This window comes from Cyphomyrmex costatus, unplaced genomic scaffold (assembly GCF_001594065.2).
Source record: "Cyphomyrmex costatus isolate MS0001 unplaced genomic scaffold, Ccosl1.0 scaffold364, whole genome shotgun sequence".
NCBI classification, from domain to species: Eukaryota; Metazoa; Arthropoda; class Insecta; order Hymenoptera; family Formicidae; genus Cyphomyrmex; species Cyphomyrmex costatus.
In genome coordinates this window covers 749,943-769,216 of record NW_017277819.1, presented here as the reverse complement: position 1 = coordinate 769,216, position 19,274 = coordinate 749,943, and the positions used below count along the sequence as shown (strand labels likewise).

General features: G+C 33.4%; 1 protein-coding gene across 1 annotated transcript in view; it reads left to right on the top strand.

The window, feature by feature from the left end:
- Positions 1–19,274, top strand: part of LOC108776601 (dipeptidase 1) — a 105,801-nt gene that overhangs the window by 20,456 nt on the left and 66,071 nt on the right. The window contains exons 2-3 of the mRNA XM_018543272.1: positions 2,924–3,077; positions 16,165–16,297. Of these exons, the coding sequence (XP_018398774.1) occupies positions 2,924–3,077; positions 16,165–16,297 (287 nt within the window). The remainder of the gene's footprint in view (positions 1–2,923; positions 3,078–16,164; positions 16,298–19,274) is intronic.

The window sequence follows — 19,274 nt, the reverse complement described above, 5'->3', positions numbered from 1 at the left end:
TACTACACATTTTCGACACTCCCGATTTTAGATACTCTTGTTTTTCGGCACTCCCGATTCTCAATATTGAACATTTTTTACGATATTCCCGATTTTTAACACTCCCGATATCCACTCGCGACTTTTACTCCTTGATCCGCATCCGCCGCCAGCCATGGCATCTGAAAAATTAACGCATACCAGCGATAACTGCAGAATATATAACTACACACGAAGACAATAATATGAAACGTATACGGAGAAAATTCAACTGTAACGACGTGTTGAAGTGTAACGAAAGAACAGTGAATTACAATTGCGAATCATCGTGCAGCGTGTTAATGTGCGTAATAATGATATATAATATTATAACTAGAGCCCGGATTTTCCGCCGACGGACGTACCAATTCGAGTCGATCGTAGCACGTTCCTATCCCCACTACCACTCGTCATGCCCGAAGCCGTTGCGTGAAGCATCGATAGGGGGGAACGCGGCGGTGGGACAATTAACAACAAGACAATAAAAGCATCTTCTTCAAGGTCTTGCAAAAACAAAAATCTTTCAAGGACTTAAAATTTTTTAAGTACGCGCCTATTACTTCTTGCGACGCGATCGTGCGTGTAGACCGAGTTCTTATATAACGAGACCGAGTTCTTGTATAATGAGGCCGAATCCTCGTATCAATCATACAATACTAATAAATTGATTTGAACTATTACTGAAGTGATCTTCCCCGTAGTCGCAACAAGTATGCAGTATATTATATATTTATATAACTTTAAAAATCGGAATACAATATATTTTATAAAATATTATTCAAATAACTATATAAGCAGCAGAGTACCTATATCCATTATCACTGCCAGTTAATCATTGTTCTACATTTTAACTTTTATAGCTATCTTCTCACAGAAATCTTTTAGATATAAATATAAGAATTAAATTCTAGAACAATAGCATAGCGTGAAAATCGTTAGACTTAAAAAAATATATATATCCAAGTAAAGAGAGAATTTCCAGAGACCAAGATAAAACCTGTTTTTTTATCAAGTTTTTTATTAAAAATTTCTAGTTTTTTCTGGTCATTTTAATTTCTAAAAAATATGTAGTTGTTAACAAAAACAGATCACGTGTAACGAACTCGCGCTACATAGCACAGTATCGGACAAACCGTTGTTGTAGTCGTACGTAACATATGTATTCCTTCGATTGACCGAACGTGTTTCAACCTCGTGCCGAGTGCCATGAACAACGATTGCTGTAACAATTAGTGCGCGTAATGAACGTGCGTCTCTTCTGATACTGTACGCCGCGATGTTCAAGCTTCTTTCATCCGTTCATGAGAGAAATATTGATTGATCAGATAACCAGCGATACGTAATATGTAATCTATCAACCCTTTCAGCGGATACGCGTCACGCTATATGTTCAAGCATTGAAATATTTGTTACAAAAGCAAGCAAAATGAGTTAAACGAATAAAGCTCTTGTTGTTAATTTATGATATCATTATTTTATGTTCATTAATATAGAAATTATTATTAATATGGAAATGTGTGTGTCTGTGTGTGTGTATGGGAATAGTATTCTGATTGTGCAGTTACAGTTGTTTGAATGAGATTCATTCGGACACTGTCGATAAATATTATATATAATTGTATTTTATAATTTTATCGGTAATTAATTCTTTATATGTTGTAATTAAAGTTAATAAATATTGTTGATAATTTATAAAATAAAGAAATATATTTTGAAAACGAAAAAAATATATAAGAAATATTAAGATTTTTTTATTATTATATTGCTGTCATTTTACAAAGAGAGAATGACTTTACTTCTAAAATCTTTTAATTATGCGATACAAAAAGGACCTCGCACTAATCGTATGGAAAATTGAATTCTGATGAAATGAGTTTTGCATGAGTTTTCGCATGCTCTTATGATGTAGTGAACAAAAAATATCAGAGACACAAAATTTTAACCACGATGTTTCAAAGGTTCTGTGTGTGTGAGCACAAATTTTACATCTTTAATCACAGTTCGAAAATTATCTATTATTGATTACCTTGTATCTATGGTATCTTTTAGTCAACATATTATAAGCTACATTACATGTGAAAACTAATTACACTTGTTTTATCAGGATCCAATTTCCACATAGTTAACGCAAGGCCCTTTATTTATACACACATTAAATACAAAAAAAATTCGTTTTCTGATATAAAATATAAGATAAATATTTATTTTAACAGAGGAAGTTTAAATGTATCCAATACGTCAGAGAGAATTAAATTCATGTTTCATCTCAACAAGAATGCAAATACATTCTTGTTTCCGTGAAGCATCCTCTGTATAACTTCGCGGAAAATAAGTTTGACACAGCTACCGAGTCCACCTCAAGTTGGACATCAGATAACGCTGTTATAAAGGCTAAACTTTGGTTATCTAGAGTTTGTTTGACTATATTGTAGAACAAAATTACAGGACATCGAATATTCTCGTTTTGAAATATGATTAACACCAAGAGTAATTAAGCTTAAACTACAAGCTCGAACAAATAATGAGAAATGGAATGAATGCATCTTGCATAAGTTGCATTTATTCAAAACTTTTGACAAGATAATTTGAAATATTCTACCAACATCCAAGTTTTTAACAGATTCTTTTAAGAAATCGTGGCTGTGATGCTTTGTCTTTTCGTCGAAGGATCACGAGCATTCATGTAAAGCAACTTTATTGGAAAAGTATTTGATGGAAGTTCCGCGCGTGGAAATACATAGGATATTTCGCGTCACATACACGTGAAAAATGTATATTCTATCGGAATAATTTATCCAACTGTTTTATAGTAGCACGTCATGTTTAGCTTAAAAAGTTTAAAGAATGGAAAAGTCACGGACGGTGGATATGCACATATCAATTGATATTTCTCATTTTTTTCCAGACACAACGACCTACCCTGGAATATACGGAAGTTCCTGAAGAACCAGCTAAGGGAGTTCAGGTTTGATGACCTAAGTGACATTCATCCCTGGTCACGGAGTGCTTGGAGCCACACAGATCTCAAGAGATTGAGGCAAGGCATGGTTGCAGCACAGGTGAGTTTAATAATAAACGTTCGTCAAAGTTATTTGCAGCAACTGAAACTTTATCTATGGTATATTATCGTGGTATTAAACGTGCAAAGAATTTTTTGTTGAATAAAACGTGCGATCTTTTTATATACAATTAATTGCTGTCGATATTGACATAGAATCGATTGGTTTAATTTTTAGAAATAGAATCTAACAAAAAATTTATTGAATAATTCAACTTTTACAAAGATATTTCACGAAAATGAAGTAGAATCTTTTAACTTCCAGAAAATGAACAAGAATACCGTAAAACTCTTAAGAAGATTATTGGAAAGCTGCTTGTATTAAATGTAATTTCTTGAATGTTAACTATTTAATCAAGTTTTCATTGCTTTAATTATATACGTTTAGTTATTATGCTTATGAGTATTTCTGTTGTTTTTTAAAACTATGACTTTATGTTAGAGATTATGAGTAAAATTTGTGAATTGATTATATTTATCATCCAGCGAAAATGCGCGTCGTACTGCATTGAAAAAAAAAGTTTGATATTTATGACTATAATTACGTGGTACAATTATGGTTATTTTTGCTATATAATGTTAATAATAATAATTACATTTATAGTTCTATATACAAAAATATAATTTGATCCGAAAATAACTATAGTTTATATTTTTATTGTATTATATATGTATATATATACAATATATATGTTTACATATTTATATAACATTTCGTGTATATAGAAATGTAAGTATTATTATTAACATTATAACAGAAAAAACTGTAAAAAATGAAACTACTAATCATAATTACTTTATCATGCAATTATAGTCATAAATACCAAACACTTTTCTCTCAACAAATTGCGGGAAATAACAACCAAATAAAAAAAAAGAGACAACATTGTTGCGAGTTAATCTGAATCTCTGTCTCTCTCTCTCAGTTTTTGAAAACAGACCTGGCAATTAGTTGAGCTTAACATGCGATTTTCGCCAACTTCGTCGCAGTTCGCGAGGTGAAAATTAAATCCACGCGAATGAGAGAATCGCATGTCGCCTTGAAGCCACAGTACCGCCAAATTGCAATTAAATGTTCGCACGTAGAACTCGACCTGCAGAGTCATCGACAATTATAACTAATTTAAAGTCGCGTTAATCCAGTCTGATTTAAATTCAAGCGGTTGCCGACTCGCAGAATCGCATGCAGTTAGTCGTTCGCCAATATTGCTACGAAATGTTCGCCGTATCCTAAAGCCTGTTTTGTTCGTGGCAAGCAGGGATTATTAATTTATAGCGTGCCGTGTACGTAATTCGGCTATAAATCAAACAGTAGCGGTGCGCCTAATAGCAATTAATCGATTTTACGAAGATTTCACGCCTACGTTTAAACGCATGGCACATTTGCGACTTTAGAGTATATCCGGGCGCGTTAATTTATGCGAATTTCATGGTATCTATCACAACAAGTACAATAAAATTTATGTTTCCAGAAAAGGAAAATACGTGCTACACTGCAATTTATGACACGGGAGAGAAAAAAAAAACTAAGCTATTAAACGTATTGCTGTAATAACAAAAATTACAGAAATTAATTATCTACCGCCATGTTACATCATGCGGAACAACCTCGTGAACGAAAATCAACTAACACAGACACTGCCGGAATTATCCAGCAGTTCCGATCTTCCGTGAACCGTGAATTTAACGAATATAAATTTGATCTTTCCGATCGCGCAGTTAAAGCTTTCACGCGCGACGCTTCCGCCGGGTGATCGTTAATAACGGGGATTAATCTAAAATCGCAATTAAGATCTGACCGTAAAAAATCACCTCTCGGTTCAATTAACGGCGGAAACGGCTCTTTAACGACCCGAGGAAAATCGAGGCGAACTTGGGCAATTAATTTCCTTCGGTTGCCCGCCGTGCTTCACGTGCCGCCGAAAATTTACCACGACACGATCGGTTTCCTTCCGTTCCCCCCCCCCCTCCCACTTCGAAATACCTTCGATTAATCCCGCGAAAATCCCTTTCCGAGCGACTCGGTATCGTATCGAATAAACTTCGACATAGCGCGCGAAACTTTACACGAAGTCGGAGAATCTCTATCGAACATGTCGACTTCCAACCGCATCCGCGGTAGCCTGAAGTGTTCGTTAGAATTAGATGAAGAATAGACGAATCAGAATGGTAAAAGAATTGTAGCTAAAAAAATTCTGATATCCCGATAACACGGAGAGAATGATTTTGTGTGTATTGAAATGTCTAACACTAGATAAAGCTCTGAAGATTCTGAAGATAATTTTGTTGGGCCATTAAAATAATTACGTATAGAGATCTCAAGCATAATGAACGACGCTGCAAAAAGCCAGCAAGTTTCAACGTCCTATATATATAATTTTAATGATCCAACAAAATTATTATTAAATATCTAAATTTTGAGACACACACACATCAACAAAACCATTCTTTTCATGTAAAGACAATTTTTCTAGAAAAAAAAAGGTTTCTTTAAAAAAAAAGGAACATGCGTGATCAAATAAATAAAATATATTTGAATATTTTAATTAAAATTAAATATTCCTTGAAACTTAAAATGTTTTGTAAATAATATAAATAACGCAAATATTCGCGACTGCACCGGCTGATACTGCGTAAATTTTTTTATTATAAATAAACTTCTCTTCAACTCCAAATGCTCTCATTATCAAAAATTACTCCCCTTTGTGCGTGGTAAGTTTATTGCGTTTAAAGTAGCTCTCAAAGGAGACTGAACGGAGGTTGCGTGGAGAATTTATTTACGGTACTTGAAGCACTTACGGTACTCGCGCGAGCGCCAGCAGAACGTGTCTCTGAAGACACGAAGTGCATAGTCGAGAGTTAACACAGAAGAGGAAGATAAAGATGCACACACAGTCGCGGTGTGTGCGCAAAGTATCTAGTCCGGTGAAAAGTTTCGCGACGCGCGTGCAGTATAAAGGTTCCTCAGGAACATGTTGAACGTCGAATTTGGCGTGTCACACACGCCAAATATGGTACGTATAGGTCGCTACATACAACTCGCGGTGCGTTCTAACGAGAATTTTGACTCGTGTTAAATAACGATATGATTCAGTAGCGTGGTAATAGCGGGGTATATTGGTCATAAACTCGCGCGAGAATCCATTTAAGAGCCCGATATCGACCCGGCGAGGACGAAGCGTGACCCGTACACACACGTATACGCTATGCGTTCTTAAATGCATTGAATCTCGATTAAATCGGAAGGAGGATTATGGGATTTTCGGTCTCGCGAATGCCGATATTCATTTTCGAGGTGCCGCTCGTGCGTTTCCCTTCCTCTCTCCTGCACCTTTCCACCGTTCCGTGATGATAAAGCATAGAACATTTACTACGCCATTCGTATCTAATAGCGATTTTAGTCGTTTAGTATTATAGAGTAGATTAGTGTATACTAAAAGATGCTGTGCATGAATTTGGCAAAGTTAAATATAAAAGATTATATAGATACGGAATTTTAATTTAATTTAAACGATTAAATACTCAATAATGACATTGAATCACATTAACACACGTCATATATTTAACGGAATTTTATTGTCAAAGTTAATTATCATATTACGCCATTATATTTAAATATTGTACATAAAGCATTCTTTAATGTGCATTATTCTAGAATTGCATAAGTGACCGAATTTAATATACTAAATACGGTCAATAAAAATGAGAAAATAGGAGAATAAAGACGTCCAATCTGTTTCTTTCTCTAATTGTGATTAATTAAACAAAACAGAGACTGACTATCTCGCGCTCTATCTCTCTTATTTTTGTCGACCAATTTTACACACGGATGGCGCAACCAGTATAATTTTGGATAAATCCGCGTTTTTTCAAACGGGATTCGAAAGCCGCGCGCGTGCAGGATCCGTTAAAATGCATTACGAATTAACGGAGCCGTTACTTGCACGTGCTACGTAGGAAGTAAGTAAATAATACCTCGCAGGAGATTAAATCCCCGTGAAATTTTCAGTTACAATACAATAGTCGAATGGGCGCAATGGGATGCAGCGAAATCAAGCTCGTAATCCCGACGTCACGTCGTGTCGCGTCGAATGAAAGGGTAATGTCGAAGATCGTCCGATATATCCATACGTCGCGCGTCCTCGTGGGACAGAAGGAAATTTCTCGAGAGACCTTTGAAAATACCATCGTTCTAGTTAGCAAAGACAGTCTCGGGGTGATCCCCAACTATTAAGCGCCCCCGTTTCTAGACGCACTTACGGCGAACGAGGCAGTAAGCCGCAAGAAAGGAGTTGGCCACGAATCCGAAAAGTCTATGCCCTCTCGTGGAAGTGCAGCGTGGAATAAGACACCTTTGAAAAGGATCGAGGTCTTGCTTTAATGTTAGGTATCCGCTTATCTTCCGACTTGGCGAGAAGGGAGAAGGGGGAGAAGCCAAACGAGCATCCACCGAGCTAACGAGAAGACGTGTAAATGCACGCCATTTACCGTTGCAACGTAATGAAATCATTAATGTTATTAAATGGAATATTAATTTCATGCATAATGAGTGGAGATGCTAGTAAAACGTATCGTATTTACGATGCGCGCACGTGCAACACACCGCGTTACGAGCAATTTTTCATAATTAATGCCAATCTGTGATCGCACGAGGTTTGCGAGGCATGGCGCAATAACAAGGAAAAATTATTACGATGATGACCCCGAACGCAACAATGGTTGGATAATTACACGAAAAGTTTTTCAAAGATATCAAATATTTTTATACGAAACAATTAATAACGTAATTAAAATCGGAATGCCACTGACAGAATTTCGTAATTATACCATATATAGAAGGCGCATAACGTGAAATCACGTAGAACATCGTTAATAACAATAGAAGCATGAGCGATCGTATTACGCCGTCCAATCAGATTTATATAGATTTTATTTAATTTTATTAATAATTGCAATTTTATTAACAATAATATTAAATGGAAACCAAGCTTGTGTAAAGCAAAGTAACAAAGTTAGAAGAACGAGTAAAAAAGAGATCAAAGTAATAAATAATAATTTAATCAAATCATTGTCAAAAAGATAATAAAATACATATATCGACTACACAGAGTCTTCATCAGCTAACGAAATGGGTGAAATATATAAAAACTTTAATGTAAAATGCAAGAATAGACGTTGACGGAATAAAATTAATAAATAGATAAAAATTAAAAATAAAATTATAGGAGTGATATAAAAACAATATCCTTCTTGCACTTTGAAGATGTATATCAATATGGCTCCAAAATAATTAATAAAAATGTATTAGCATAAATAAATTATATTTTTAATAAAATGAAGAAATTACGAATTTTTTTTATATTACAATACAGTTTGAAAGTGATACAAAATTAAAGTTTGGCAGCGATTTAAAATCTGATGGATCAAAATTTAATTCAATAGGAAATAGACATAAGTTTATTTAAAAAAAAATAATTAAGGTAAAATGAAAAAAATGTTCATTTAAACTATAAAATTTTATTCTTGAATGTAAATATTATATTAAACCATTTCGTATGTATATAATATTTATTTTTATATTGAAAATATAAATTTTCAATTCCTGTTACTTTTTATAAATTTTCTATATTTGATACATCCTTAATATTCAAATTTTCATGTTCTACCAACTTCATTAATTGATGAAAGCTTTATGTTGAAACATCCTATTATATTTTGACAATAATAATTTGATATTAAATTATTATTTATAATATTTTCTTACTATCTCTTGATTTCTCGTTTTTTGACTAATCCTCTTACCTTATAAACGTGTTGTATAATTATAAAGTGATTATACATTTAAATGATATATTACGTTGGAACCTTCAATATTTAAAAAAAGAGAGATATTTGAATTCTTGTAAAAAAAATACTACTGAGCACTATTAATGCGCAGTAGTATTGTATTACTACACTAATACATTACCGTACTACACACTGCGCATTTATAATACACTACTACTGCAGTGTAGTAGTATACTTTAAAATACTACTGCGCAGTAGTACTTTTCTATAAGGAAAGGCGTAGTAGAGCTTGCATCTCAAGTTACCTATGTTTCGACCTCGACAGATCCCTTAAGATATCCAGCCTGCCAACGTCAAGACGAAAGGGATAACCACTCGGTTATGTCCATTGGGACGAACGCGCGTACACATTCATGTAACATGTACATAACGCATATATCGAGTGTATACAGCAGCCAAACCGAGGCTCGATCTATCACTGTCCTGGTTAATTCAAACGAGCTGGCGGTATCCGGCAGCGGAAGGTTACTTACCATTGATCGCGTGCCGTCGACTTACATAGAATCTTAGGCGGTATCGCGACATAGATGAGATTTTCCATCCTTTCGTACTACAACCGCTTTTTCAATCCAACAACAAAACAGATTACAAACATCAATTTTGCAACATTACAACTTAAAAATTTCGCTGTTAGATATTATACGAGATCTATTAGTCCTTGTACCTATACAGCAGTACAGCACTTTTCCAGCATTTTCAGAAGAAGATCTTTTATTTACTTGGAGAGGCTATTTCTAGTATAAAAGAAAATCAAAAGATCTCGCTACAATTTCTCACGCACGATACACTAGCGCGTTGCAGAATTCAAAGGGTACATGTGACGAGTATGCTTTCGTTTGAACTCTCCGACTATTTCGAGAAACCTTCGGCACTTCCGGCACATCACAAATCGTGAAAGTGCATTCTAACTTGAGATGAGTCGAGACATCCTGATTTATCGCGTCGCTGGATTCTCACTAGAAATTTACGTTACACTTTCAGCGTCTTCGTTGTGAGAGAAGCAATTCGTACGGACGGGAGGAAATTTAAGTCTCGCGTGGTTGTTACGGAATTTTAGGTACGGAGGAGGGAGACCGATGGAAGAAGTTGGAGAGCCAACGGCAAAGTACGAATTCTATTTCCCTTTTTTTTTATAACTGCGATCAAATTAAATTTCCATTATTGTCTCGCTTTCTCATTACATATTTTTACACTCAATAACTGAATAAATAACAATGAAAACGCAATTGTTTCCTGCGTATTGATTGGATATTTGAACATAAAAAATTTTAACAGCCAATTTTTGCATCAAATTTCTTTATCAATTTTTTAACTAAAAATTCAAAATTTTAGAGAACTCTGCGAGCAAATAGCTTATGTACCGATTATTCACATACTGAATTATTATTATTAAAATAAAAGCATTTTGTTATTTATCTCGAATACCTTTAAATAATCGATTAATTTTGTTTCGTCGCAATTGTTTATTAAAATATTTTATAACACAGTTAACATTATAATATTACTTATTAATTATTATATGTTTATGTTATATTATGATAAATATAATAATTTAATGATTTTAAAGATATGACAAAAGTATCTTTAAAATAAATAAACGGTCTATACCGAGCTAAATGAATTTAATGTTGTTCTTAAATTTTATAATATAAATGAAAACATAAAACTAACTAAAGTGTCGAACAACGAATAGCTCTCCTAGAAGAAGAATCGATGGACTACAAGGAACGCAAGCTTAGTAACTCAATATATTATTTATTTTAATTTGCATTGCAAAAAATGAGCGAAATTTATTAATTAAAAGTATCTTTGCTTCTATTATTTGAAATTAGAAATTCTTGAAAGTTTTAAAACTTTCCTTTGTTATTTTAAAATTTGAAAAATTTTTTTAATATTAAAATCTCTAAAAATTTTGAAATATTTTATATAACGCATATAATATGTTAAAAATGTTTTAAGTTTCAAAATATTTGATAATATGTATATAAAAGTGAAATCCCTCAAAAAGCTTTTATCATTTTCTAGATAGTATTTATAGAGTTTTAAATATAAATTGAAGTTCTAAAATAATTGCTTTAGAATATCGTATCGATTAAGAATGATGTACAATTATGTTATACTTTGAGAAATGGAGTATAAGCGATATCATAACACGAGATACGTTTAAAATTTACACAACGCCAGATGTAAGAACTATAAAGTAACTCGATGAAAAAGTAAGCAATTTTTTTAATTGATTCTCACGTGCGCGGCTGTTCGCGAAGTGCTCTTCACAGGATAAGTTAAAACGGCCGTCTTAATAGCCAACTCGCATCGTACAGCCACAAAATTGCTAAAACGTACATAAGAGCGCGGTTCTTACAGTTCGCCTTTAAGTGGAATCGCAGACGCGACACGTTCTATACACGAAGAGGAGAGTATTTTTACGAACGTCTGACCTAAAATTCACCGTGACTACTGCTCGTTCTTGTGCGGAGCTGAGCTAGTGGTGCGGAAGGGAATCGCGTATATACACGTGCACACACCCGCACTTGCACCGAGACACGTTCTGCGAATGTCTGACCTAAAATACCGTGGTAACTGCTTCCTTACAATATCCAAAGGAAGAGAGAATGAAGGGTGATTGTGTGCTAATACAGATGTCAGTGTATTCCGCTTAATATCCCTGCATTTTCTCTGACGCAAGATTACGTGTAGTTCTGTTCTTGTAATCATATAAAATCACGTTTCTTCCACCGTTTGAAGTTGGGATTTGTTTAAAACTGAGATTACTGATAACGAAACTGCAAACCTAGGACAGTATCTATTTGCGAATAACGTATCTTTATATATCATATATATATATATACATATATATATATTAATAAAAAAGTAAAAAATTATACAATAAAAGACCGTTAATATTTTGTTCATTAATCTGGGAGTAGCAGTTTTTTATTGCAGATTTTCGGTGGAATTGCATACCTAAAGATTTGTTAAGAATAGTTATTAAAAAAAGAAATATGTTAAAATAATATCCATTTTATAATTCACACTTTTTGCTAGGTGAAAGTATAAAAACATTCTAGACTACTTCTGAGTTAATGAACGATTCCAATGATAATTTCTCATTTATTCACTCGTTCGATAACGACAAGTTCGTCTTTTCTGTTTCCGATCGTACCACCGCAAGTAGATATTCAACTATATACAAAAGTAATTAGAAGTTAGAGTTACAAGCCATCTTGTCGTTTCCGTTTAGCATACCATTAAACCGCAAGCGTAGGCTGAACTTCTCGCTGCCGTTGAATTATTTACTCATCGCAATTAGTCGCTCGCGGAAGAAAGTCGCCGAAGTATTCGAAATATAGACGTCCCGTAATTACCACTGCTGGTATCGCACGCGATTAAAGCCCGTCACTATTAGCGGGGTCGCAATTCACAGTGCAATTTCTGTCGGCGGCAGACATCGAAATGAGGGGGGGGGGCAGGAGCTTGACGAGAAAAAGCGGAAGTGCTCTCGCGCCTCCTCCGTGTACGTTGATTTATGACACCGCGACGGTAACCTCACGCTTCGGACATAAATTTCGTCCGCGTTGTTAAATAAAACTTCCCGCCGACGACGCGCGATGCGCGCACTTGTGCATAATGCGGAAAATTCGCACCGAAGTAAGACACCATGGCCTCGGTTCCAACCGGGCGCAAGAACTTAATGTTTCTCATTTCCAAGTTCCGACGGTGTCGTCCGACGGGACATCAACCAACGGTCTCTTGATAAGAATTTATTAACTTCACTTAATCGCGTTTTCTTGTTTTCCTCAAGAAAAATATGTGTTCAGCACACATTTCAAAAGAAATATGTGAAACGCAGGATGTTATACATTGTTAAATACCAAAAAAGCAATGATAACTCAATTCCTTAGTTAAATAACGTTTTGTTATTTTTCACTTTCATGTGCGACAAAATATAAGTCAATTCATTTTTGTGATTAATTTCAAACAACATCCTTAACTTATACAATTAACTTATACACTTACAAGGGACTTTATATACTTGTAGTTTACATGAATAAATGAATTTACAAGTAGAAGAGCATAGCGACAAATAAGTAATTTTAAAGAAGTAAAATTGCCCTTTAAATATAAAATAGTTTTTAACTTTTTTCGTTACATCTTAAAAATAATTAAAAATATGAAAAAGTATTTTATATCAAAGTTTTATAGTGAAATTATTTCTATTCACATCTTTAATAATATTTTTTTAAATAACTTTTCAAAAGTTATTTTTTATAAACATTATTGACGTAGAGACAAGTAGAGGTAATTTTATTATAAAACTTTTGTCAAATATTTATTGATATCTCTAATAATTTTTGAAATATAACGAAAAAAGCTGAACACTTTGATATATAAGAAGTTTTGTCTTTTAAAATATTTATTGGTGGCGACCTATAGAGATAACTCTAAAGATAACTCAAGTTGGATATAATTTAACGTTATAAATTTAACAATATAGTAAAGTACGATAAGAAAGAACACTATTAAATATCAAAGAGTAATAGTAATCCAATCCCTTCACGACTTAATTAAGGTTGAAACGTCTATTACTTGTACTACTGATAATTACTATTTAAACATTATTGAGCACTTAGATCCAATCCAATTGTTCCTATTTATGTTTTCCGTAATCAATTTCTTGAGTTAAACAACATTGTTATTTTTAACTTCCATGTATTCCATTCCATTTGTACAGTTAATAAATAACGTCAACAACATTAATGTATGCACTTAGTAAATAATAAACTAAAGTTAAATTTAATACATTTTCTTGATTTAAATTGTTCAATTCCATTGTTTTAATCAAATTAATGATATATTTAACAAGAGCAGAGAGTAACAACCTATACACAAATAGAAAATAATTCAAATCTGTTCTAATTCTAATTTGATATTATAAATTTGATAGTATTTGATACATTGAAGAGAATAAATTAAGAAAAATAAGCTCTTTAGATTAATAAAAATAAAACTAAAAATAATTTAGTAGTTTCAAGAATAAATAAAATCTAAGTAAAACGCCTGTGTGAGTCTTCGTGGTTATTGCCATACAAATTGGGTATGATTTGACATTATGAATTTAACAGTGAAAGAAATCTAATCACTGGTTTATTTGACTACAAACGATAAATGTCTAAAAAATGCGCATAAATCTCAGTAATGTCAAACGAATGTCGTAACGAGGAAAAGTAAGTAGAAGAAACTAATTATATCGCTGTACATGACGATCTCGCGTGACGGGGAGAGAAACAGAAATCACGATCTTCGCATCGCGTGCTTTTAAAAGTTGCATTTGCTATTTTTTGCAGCGCCAAGTACATGTCGTGCATGGAGCGTAACCTTAGGAGACACATCCAGAACATTCAAATTATTCCGAACCAAGCCGCCGTTATATTCTTGCTTTGAATGCATTGTAAAGCGACTCTTAAAGTTTTCGTTATTTATGATCATCGCCGATATCAAGCTATTTAAAATGCAAATTACTCCCACGTTTGTAGACTATCGTAATATGCATTTAATTATTCCTAGCGTTATCAGATGCTGGATTAAAGCAGAGCATTATATGTGTCAGAAATATCTCGCAATTAGAATACGAATGCGATTAATGCTATCGTGTTTTAAACGCGAGTAAGCCCGCGAGCCAATATTGAATAAAGATAATCCGTTGCAATAAATCGCGCCATTTTTATCGATTTTAGCTTTAGCATAAGAACAGCCTACTTTACATTATAATATCGTTATAATATATCCGTTAACATAATAAATTCCATAAAGTTCAATAGGATATAAATTTGCATATTTTTGAAATAATTATATAATAATTACTTTTGCGTTTATGTTTACTCGTTGTACACGAATTATAGTAAAATATCAGTATATTATATGGTCTTTGTGTGTATATATGTGTATGCGAATTAAAAAATCAGAAGTACCGTTCAACATGTTTATGTGGATTAAGGCTCTTGTTTATTTACTACCACTATTTCAAATTTTGACATTAGAAGCGAGAAAATAAGTAATAAAAAATTCTTGAAAAATACATATTGTACAGTAATATGAAAATATGTCTCAATAAGACAACATTTCCCTAGTAATGCAATTTCTTGGTACAATATTGACTTAATATTAGTTCAATACACACATCGAGCCCCTATGCATACCATATGTTTAACCAATATTGCCAATAAATTGCTACGAGTACTTGGGCACAATCGATAAAACTGACTTATAAAATATATCAAAAACTTTCCTTTTTACTTCGTTAATTAATATATGACCATATATCTAGAAATAAATATTATGCATAATGAAAAACGAAATAAGCTTTGTTCACTGATATGGCAAATTAAAATCATATATAAATATATAGAAATAAATATTATTTAATTTCTTCCCAAAACAAAAAGATAGTCTTTGATATATTTTATAAATCTATTTTATTATAATTACAAATGTTATTTTATTGAAAAACATTTCTATTCAAATATAATTTGCAATAATTTTTATTATATGTTTTTTCACTTCTCACGTCATAGTTTTAGATAATAGTGGTGAGTGAACAAAAGCCTTAAGGCTATATAGCATACAAAATATATAAGCATAGCATAGCATAACATAAAATCATCTGCGGACTAATAAACATCCAACATAAAGTTTCCATATTGATTTACATAACATGCTCATTGATCCAAACGATCTAGTTATGCTATATGCTTATGAATTTTGTGTGTTTTAGTTCTTAACTTTCAAATAGGTTGTTTAAAAATATTAAAGTTGTTAAGTGAATTGCTCAGGACACTTCATAAAATGTTATATATACAATAAGAAAAGTATTCTTAGAATAAAAAATGATAGTTAAGTCAAATTAATGATTTTTGTACCAAAAATAAGTATATATTTAGTAAACATTTAATTAGTACTATTTAAACAAATATCTATTAAAATTTAATATTTTCTTCAGTGTACATTTTTTATAGTATAATATGCTATTTTATAGTTAAATGTATATTAGTTATACCTTTATAAGAATAAAGGTAATGGAAGACTTTTCTGGGTATCTAGGCAATATTTTTTATTTTCCGTTCTCAGAACATAGTTTTAAAGAAAACTATCTAAAGTACTATGACCACACCTACCCATTTAAAGATTAAGCGATAAATTGTAGTGCAATTTAACTTACATACATTTTCGCTTTATTGTTGCAGTTTTGGTCCGCGTATGTGCCCTGCTCGTCGCAGCATCTTGACTCGGTCCAGCTGGCCCTGGAACAGATTGATCTTATTCGCCGATTGGTCAACAAGCATACAGACAGTATGGTTCTCGTTACCACAGCGGAAGGTTCGTATTTTCATCCGCTTATTTACGGGCTCGTGAATGTAGATCAAGAATGTAAAAGTTATTACTTATTAGTGAAACGTTAAATCCATCACACGGCCTGCGGGAATGAAAATTCGTTCGGTGATACATTTGGCGAACGGCCAGCACGATTCGACCTCAGTTTCGCTCGATACTTTCGAGCTTGGAATACTTTCGATTGAGTTCGCTCGGTCGGCACTTCGCCACTCAGAAAAATATGTGAACGACATTCCGCGGGAGAACTTTTGAAAGCCATCAATTTAAAATATTCCCTATTTTTCATCCGGCAAGGATCCAACCCAAATTATAACGAATATTCCACTTAACCCTTTAATGCCAGGCATATTACTTGATAATCCGAGTTTCGCGCGGAGATTAATGTGTTGCTCGGCACTAGATCAGTCTTGCATAATTGCTCGCTATATCAATCTACTCTCCAACAGACCCCGGTTAATGTTTAAAGTTATAGAGACAAAATCCACAGTGGATCTTCCTTCTCATCCTATGAAATGTTTTTCCCGGTCGTTATCCGCGTCCTGCGCCGACTTTTTCCTGTAATCTCCATGTCTCGCATGTTTCGCATTCTGATGGATATTCACGAAAATAAAAACATAAGTTAAAATGTCGCCCCTGGAAATGTGTCGTCTGCAGCACGTGTTTGCTACGTCCCGGAGCGTCTGGAGCCGAGCGAATCGCTACAACATTAAATTTTCATTGTCGAATCGTGTTACCTATTTCCCGCTTCAAGTTCTCGACGTATTCGAGATCCCTTGACATTCAGAGGCAAGCCAGAATCGTCATTTTCCATCCTGCTCTTCGTTCTCTCGCATCCCTCCATCATTTTCACTACGTGTTCTTTCTCTCAAAAATTTAGAATGCACTTTAGACCGTGTGGAAGAAGTGCGATCCGGGAAACGAGCAATCGCTTTTCCAATGTAAGAAGCATCTTTCGACTTCGTCGAATCCATTTCCAGGACGATCCGCCGATGAACAGTTGAGTTTTCCAGGTGCAATGTTCCCCTAAAGGATTGGAAAAAAAAAACGAGAATGTAATAAGATCGATCCAAGGGAAAAACGTTTTTCTCACATCGATTCTCTTCTATTTTTAAAAGCAAAATTTCCACATAGAAGATAGAATTCCTCACGCAGCACACGGAACAAATTTATTGATGCCATAAAAAAATCTGATGATGATCAAATACGTTCGTATTGGTAAAATAGTGTACTATTTGGTGCGTTTCAAAAATCACATTTATACGATAAATTTCGTACGCCACTTTGTTTCGTATTCGTTACCGCCGGCCGCTTCGCAACAACAAATTGTTACAGCCACTGGATTTGTCATGTTTTCATTTCGTATTTGTTTTTCAAAAGACCTGAATTAAATAAGAATAATATATACTATACTACAGTTTCTCTTTTATTAAATGGGTATTGATCTATGAAAATTTTAATAAAAATAAAAAAAAGAGGTAATTAGAAAAAATTAAAAATCTGTAAAGTATTTCAAAAGATTAGGATGCATTTTAGACATATTTTTATTTTAGAGATTTTTATAAATGTTATGTCACGCGCGCGCGTTCATATTTGTCTCTTATTATGAGAGGTTTTCTAAGTCATTATCTAAGCTTAAGTTTTAAGGTAAAAACTTATATCTAATCATAATCGATTATTCTTCTAACATTCAACTGTGATTAGTTAATTATTTCTTATTAAGTTTTAAAGCTTAGGTAAAACATGTAGAAAACTCATTACTCTTGAGCTAATTTTACAATTATACCTTCGTAATAATTGAATAAAAATAAATTACCCTCTCCGCTAAAAATATTTTTATTATTACATTTATTCCTGCTATTATGATCATAATGACATAATGTTTCGATATAAAAATTAAAGTAAATGTAAGATTTTAATAGATTTTTCTTTAAGCATGCAAAAATCAAAGAAATAAAAAATAACGTCCGGTAAATATAATGTCGCTTTATCGATTGACTTTTATTTGTCGTATTTCTAAGAAAAGATGAATATTTGTAAGACGGATATTACAGAGACAATTTTATCAAGTTTTTGGTTAATATTACGGAAAATATTCATTATATACATTTGTTTATCTGTGAGCATTATATAAATAGAAGTTACAGTCTCGAGGCAATTGAAATGGATATTTCAATCAGATGCAAAATTAAGCGATATCGATAAGAATTATATTAAACGTTTTATGATATTTATTGAATGAAATTTTTGATAGAGCGTTATTCGAAGAAATTTAAAACGAAAGAGATTAAAACAAATTTTGCTAAATAATGTACAATTGTAGATACAGGATTATCTTATATAGAAAATTCCATACAGATTCCTGCACTCTGAATATATCGAATTCTTTTTTATTTTTAAATACGTAAAATTTCTGCCATAGCGTTTCGTCGCCTCAGTTGCTATTGTTTCTTTCGTAACGTTTCTCTCTCTCTCTCTCTCTCTCTCTCTCTCTCTCTCTCTCTCTCTCTCTCAGTTATTTTTAATATGTTTTATTTTGCGAGAATGTGTACGCGTCAGACGAATTCCTAGAAAATTTCCTATATTTGGCGAGCAAATATTTGCTGCTGGATTTCGCCGTCCCGCTGTCACAATGCGCGCTGTCTAAGCGTAACGTAAATCCGATGGGAAGATGATGGAACACGAGGAAGATGCGCCGGATGGTAAATTCCGACTGGAATGGAAAAATGTCGGTCCGGCGCTGCCGACCGACGTGCTCCGTTCGATAACCCCGAATGTCGACGACTACATGTCGCCGTGCACATCCATATGCAAATGAACATAAAATACGCATATGTACGTTCATACATACGGACAGCTGATTGTACGAAACCGACAGCCCGTTCTCGCGTCTCCTCCACGTGTCACGGGAATTTTTTTGCCGCTGATTAAAAAGGCCAAGGTATCTCGGAGAATGCAAACGCTC